General features: G+C 35.3%; 1 protein-coding gene across 2 annotated transcripts in view; it reads right to left on the bottom strand.

Annotated features, from left to right (window-relative positions):
- Positions 1-3,038: 3,038 nt before the first annotated feature.
- The window catches only part of STARD3NL (STARD3 N-terminal like), a 30,829-nt gene continuing 27,848 nt past the window's right edge, over positions 3,039-6,019 (bottom strand). For both annotated transcript variants that reach the window (XM_012721106.1, XM_004676863.2), the window contains exons 8-9: positions 4,705-4,780; positions 3,039-3,068 (exon numbers count right to left, since the gene is read on the bottom strand). In XM_012721106.1, coding sequence (XP_012576560.1) covers positions 4,722-4,780 — 59 coding nt within the window. In that variant the 3' untranslated portion in view covers positions 3,039-3,068; positions 4,705-4,721. The remainder of the gene's footprint in view (positions 3,069-4,704; positions 4,781-6,019) is intronic.

Below are 6,019 nucleotides of genomic sequence, written 5' to 3'. Positions count from 1 at the left end.
TCATATCCTGTTAGTAATTTCAAACTTGCCATGGAGTATTTACTCTGCTAAAATCAAGAGACTGATTTGTTGTTTTCTTGCTTGTCTACCCTAAATTTGGAGTTAGTATGGTGGAAAAAGAATGTTATAATGTAAATTAAAACTGTTTTTGTGATTTGTAAAGTAAAAACTTTGTGACCTGCATGAACAGTTAAGGGGGCATCTTTATCTGGCATTTAAAATTATTCTTATTTATTAGAACCATTAACAGGGCTTTATGAGAAATAATTTCACAACTAGCTATAAAGGAAATAAAACTTCCATTTCAGTTTAAGTTTAAAACATGAAGTTGATTTCAATGATTTCCAGGATTTTTGGTAGTTAATCATACAGAATCAAAGAAAGTTCCAATCCCTGCAATTACACAAAAAGCTGAAAAACACTATCATAATCAGTAGTCCTGAGGCTGAACTAAATTTCAGTTTAATGAAAATATTTTTCAAGAATGAGCAATAGTTAAAAGTCCTGTCAGATTTGATGAATGCCAGTTTATTGGGAAAGTGCTTGTGGACTAGGGTGTAACTCCTTTTGTGAACTGATGGTCAATGGCTATGGATGAAAAGTTTATAATCAATAAAAAGACTCCATGAGAATCAACAGGTATATGGAGCTGACAGTAAAAGTACTAAATATTTTATTATTTATAAATTTATTATTGTAAATTATCCCTAACACCCCTGAACATTGGACTTATTAATACTAATGCCTTTGGATTTCATTTTCTCAGTGTGGGTGACGTAAGACTGGTTCCCATGACTCTGTTAGCTTCAATAGACCATAAACGCTAGATGTGAATGATAGTGATATACTTTTTCTCATAAGAACACAGACACAGGGTCCTCCCTGATGGCTCACTGGGCTAAAGTGCAACACTATGAAGCTATCCACAGCTACTGCAGCATGAGTTCGATCCTAGGCCAGGGAGGTGAACCACATGGTGCAGCAGACCTCTCCGACTTGCCCTCTGTGCCCCTTAACAGTGTATTTCAGTACATTTGGCTGTTCACCACTCCTCTCCTCCCTCCACCTCTGGCCTATACCCCAATTCTGTATGCATAAATAAATAAATCTTAAAAAAAATAGAAAGCAGGCCCTCCCTGGTGGCACAGCGGGTTAAAACACAGCACTGAGAAGCTAAAGCCACTTCCACATGAGTTCGATCCCCGCCTGCCCCGGAGGTGACCACATGGCGCGGCAGACCTCTCCTGACCCGCCCGCTGCTCCCCTCAGCAGTGTACTTGGTCGATCTGCCTGTTCTGCTCCCCACTCTGTCTCTGGTGAATCCTCTCACCCTCCTCATCTCTGGCCTTTACCCCAGTTCTGTATGAATAAATGAATAAATCTTTAAAAAAAAATAGAAAACAGACATAGGAGGCAAGTTTCAAGTGTGTAAATGAATGTTATGTACTGAATCATAAAGGACCTTTAACTAAAAATGTCAGAGTCACCCTGAGAGGTTTCATAGAAGATATTAATATCAGAGAGGAGTGTGATTAGAATTAGTGACAGCTATTCAGCAATGTGAACATATAAACAAACTTTCTGGCCCCCCCAACCCCTCACCACACCCAAGCAGGAGTCCAGGCCATGGACTCAATCTTTGTTCAGTCTCAGATCAAACTATGACTACTGTGGGATGAATGCTTTGAGTTCTCACACTCTGATTACACAGTACTTTCAAATCATAACTTCATTCCTTTGGTCTATGCTGTGAGAGTCAGTCTCTGAGCGAGTCTTGGCTTCTTATGAGGATTGATTGCATTCTACTGATTTAGCTCAACAAATCTAGTGAGAGTTCAATCACAAGTTAAATTAATTCAGTGGTACACCATTTAGTAGTCTTCAAGCACATGAATGCCATGTATATATGACACTGAATGGATGTACTTTATCATAAAAGATTCTTTAAAGGTTCACAGAAGACAACATCATACATATATGTACACACAAACTAGTGAGCTTCTAGTATATAGAATTCTACTTGTCAGACTGTTTTTATTGTGATAATATCCTTTATTCCTGAGGTTTTAGTCCCAAGATAGACTCTGGGATCTTCCCCATTCCTTTCGAGATCATAAGAATTTTTTCCAGTTAGGCCCAACTTCCCAGCAAACCTGCTTGCATTTCAATCATTTTGCCCATTCTTAGAAAAGCACACTGGAGTGGATTTGATTTGCACATACAATTTCCACACAAACAAGCAATTATACAAATAATTGTTGATTTTTAAAAATGACATAATAATTAAAGAAAACTAACATATACTGCTTTCTGATGTTTCATTAAGGAGATAACTCACTTAAAATATAATTTAGTTCACTCTAATTCCAATTAGACAAACACAAAGGAAAATGATGGCAACAATTTCTTTATGTGGGTCCAAAATAAGAGTACTGAGACTTTTATAATAGTCACACATGTAAAAGAAAGATACTATTTCATGATAAAAATTTAAAAAATGGTGACTTTTACATATTCACGATGCTTCCTTGTCCCCCTTTTATAACCAAAACTTGATGCCAAATACAAAATGAAAAAAAGAAAAATAAGACTAACCACTTTAATATGTTGGATTTTATTACTTTTTAAAATTGTACAAAGAGTGCATGTGCATGAGTTAAAAAAAAACACAAGGGAAACACAGGGTTTTAAAAAATACAAAAGAAATTTGAGACACAAAACAAACAAAAAATGTTTTGCAAACCAGAATAAAAAGACAGTTTGCCTACTAAAAAAGTGTTATTCCAATATATTAAGAAGTCTTTTGATTAGGAATACAGCACAAGACTTTCTGCAACTATTCATTAACAGATTAGACTCTGTCTCAGTGAATACAGGGTGGATCATTACATTATCTTACCAGCCACAGCAGGCTACTCAGTAGATGTGGATATGGTACAATGTCTGTGAGGTATTACAATAAATAAATGCTTTTTCAGCTGTTCAAACTCAGCAATGGGTGTTACCATTTCAACTTTCAGTTGGAAGACCTTATCTTAGTCTCTTTTCTCTTCTTTAAGTTTTTCACACTAAGAAAAAAACAGAATACAAAATAGTTGTGATGAGGTGTTAAAAAGCAAAATGCTACATTTTGTTGTATGTTTTTTCTGACATAGTCTGCACTGAAAATGGGCTGTGCTGCGGACATATAAAGGACCATGATTCGGTAACAACCAGAATTTCCTTTAATGCCTTTCAGCAAAGCGTCAACTATTAACTATTAAAATGCCCACATTTCTGATGTATGTCTCAACCACTATTGTGGAAAGAGAGCTGAAACATACTGAGTACTGCTAAAGCAGGCAGTGAGCCTCCTTAGTCATGATTCTTGCTGCTTCTGCTGTCAGCCTGCCCCTATGCCAGCTTCTCAATGTCTGTGGATCCACCGACCACTTTTTCTTTTTTAAAAAAATTACTGTATTATTTTCTATTGAGATGTAATTTACACATAGTAGTGTATTAGTTTTAGGTGTACATCATAATGATTATACATTATGAACTAACCATTAGAATAATGCTAGATTTACCATTTATGGTGACAACATATTTTTTTAAGATCTATTTTCTTTTCCCTTAAGTAATTAAGCAGAGTTGGTGCCACTATAATTTGTGTCCACTTGAAGGGATTTATTTATTATTTTTGGGGAGGTGCACTGGTGGTGGGAGGGCTCTGCTGAACAAACCTGAGGGGAGAAATCCTGTACTCTCAAATATTAACAAGGATAAAAAACAATGGTGTTAATTTTTAAAAATATATTGCAGGGCCCTCCTGGTGGCTCAGCGGGTTAAAGCACAGCACTGAGAAGCTAAAGCTGTTTCCGCATGAGTTCGATTTCCGCCTGCCCTGGAGGTGACCACATGGCGTGGCAGACCTTTCCTGGCCCTCCCGCTGCTCCCCTCAGCAGTGTACTTCGGTGATCTGCCTGTTCTGTTCCCCACTCTGTCTCTGGTGAAGCCTCTCACCACCCCTGAGCCTCTGGCATGTACCCCAGTTCTGTATGCACAAAATAAATTAATCTTTAAAATATATATATATATATATACACATATATATATATATATATATATAGTAAAGGATTTAACAATGTGTCCCACCAAAGGCACATCAAGCCCTACTACCAGAATGACAGGTTTCGTTTTGGATACTCCAACATTTGAGTGAGATCCCAGAGTAGGACTCCAGTGGATTGTTCCCAGCCTAAGTGGGTCTAAATCCTAGCTCCGCTACTTGCTAATTTTGTGACCTTAGACAAATTACTTATCCACTCTAGTTTTATTAGCTTCAAGTATAAATGGAGACAAGAGCACCCCATATTTCATAGGACTTCTCTCTTAACAGCACACAATAAGTTAGGGTTTGCAAATTGAACAATGACTGACACAGTAACATTCTGGCTAAGCAAACATGAGTGACTTTATTTTTATTCTGCAGAAATTTGGAACTCTCAGGAATTTATACTCAGAGATTTCAGAAGTCATATTTGGAATTTATACTTTATAAATTTATACCTTTACAGAAAATGTTAAATTGTACATTAATAACATTTAACTGAATTTAATGTAAATAAGACAAATCTGGCTACGTACTTAGATTCATCTATTTTGAATTTTACTTTGAATCTACTCAAAGAAAATGTACTTGTTGTCGTTTCATTTTCAACTTACTTTAACAAAATTACTACTCATAGTTCTAAAAGTGGTTTTTCACTGTCCTGCTTTTCTTCAGCATCTTCTTCAGATCCTAGACAGTAGAAAAAGGGGAGCAGAAAAGATAACCCATTAAGGTAACAAATAATTTATTTGCAGTAATAATATACATGCACAATACTTTAAATGTGACGCTAAGCTCAGGAAATTTAAATTAATACAACTTTACCTGTATAATAGTTCTATGTCATTTTTTGTGTGGGAAGAAACCTTTAAAATAGGATCTAACACTTGATCTACTCTGCTAAAAAGGATATTGCTTATGTACTACTAAAAATATTAACAGACCCAGAATTACTATCCACTGCTATTCCTGCTCCTATTCTTTGCTGAATAAGCTTGCAATTTTTTTCAAATGAAAATGACTCTGAGTGTTGAAACAAATGATTTAATCTACCTATTTTTAAACATCCCTGTTTCCTGTGAGTGAGAGAGCAGGAGGGTTCCCTAAAGTTGAGGGTATCCAGATAGTCACTGTCAGTACTGCTGAGATACCAGGCGCCATTATGGGTTGGTGCCCCACGTAGTTTATATGTGTATGCATGATCCAACTATTCTGCTCTGAAGTTACTTCTTTAGAATGTATTCCTGAGAAATTAATTTTCATTTTCTGTATGCAAATTTTTGCCTGGTAAAAATTAAGAAGAAAAATGTGAGAATAGAAGAAAAAATAAATTTCCCTGAATTATCTTAAAACCTCTTAAAATTAGGCTTATGTATATTACAATAACATGTATATTATATATAACATGAACAACATATATGTTGCATATTGAAAACAAGTATATAACAGTAATGTGTGTGCCATAAGATCATTTTTGATGAAAATAAAATGAGTACTTATGATCAGAAAGAGCAGAAGAAATTAACTAGGTGACTTAAATGTATTTCTGGACAGTCCAGAATTTCTAAAACAGACTTAAACTGACTTTACAATTTTAAATTATAGTTTTAAAAATAGGCATAAATAATATAAGCAATACAGTCACAACTATGTGAAATTATAGACATAAACCAAGCAGGGAAAAAGTGAGTTATCAACAGCAATGTTGCTGAATAGTTTGAAGAACAGGAAGTCTTTCATTTTTGTTCTTTCCACATTTTTATAAAAAAAGTATGCATTCTGAAAATCAGGAATGGGAAATAAGAAAAGGAATTGGATAAGATTAAGGTAGCAGGTTAGAGATATAATCTACTCATATACAAAAAAGCAGCCTACCTCACTATTATTTTACTATAGACTTCAAAAAAAGGTTGTATTGTCTTATGAGAA

Source organism: Condylura cristata, unplaced genomic scaffold (genome assembly GCF_000260355.1).
Source record: "Condylura cristata isolate star-nosed mole 26May11 unplaced genomic scaffold, ConCri1.0 scaffold00005, whole genome shotgun sequence".
Classification (NCBI taxonomy): Eukaryota; Metazoa; Chordata; class Mammalia; order Eulipotyphla; family Talpidae; genus Condylura; species Condylura cristata.
Note: the sequence above shows the minus strand (reverse complement) of the source record. Positions and strands in the feature narration are given on the sequence as shown.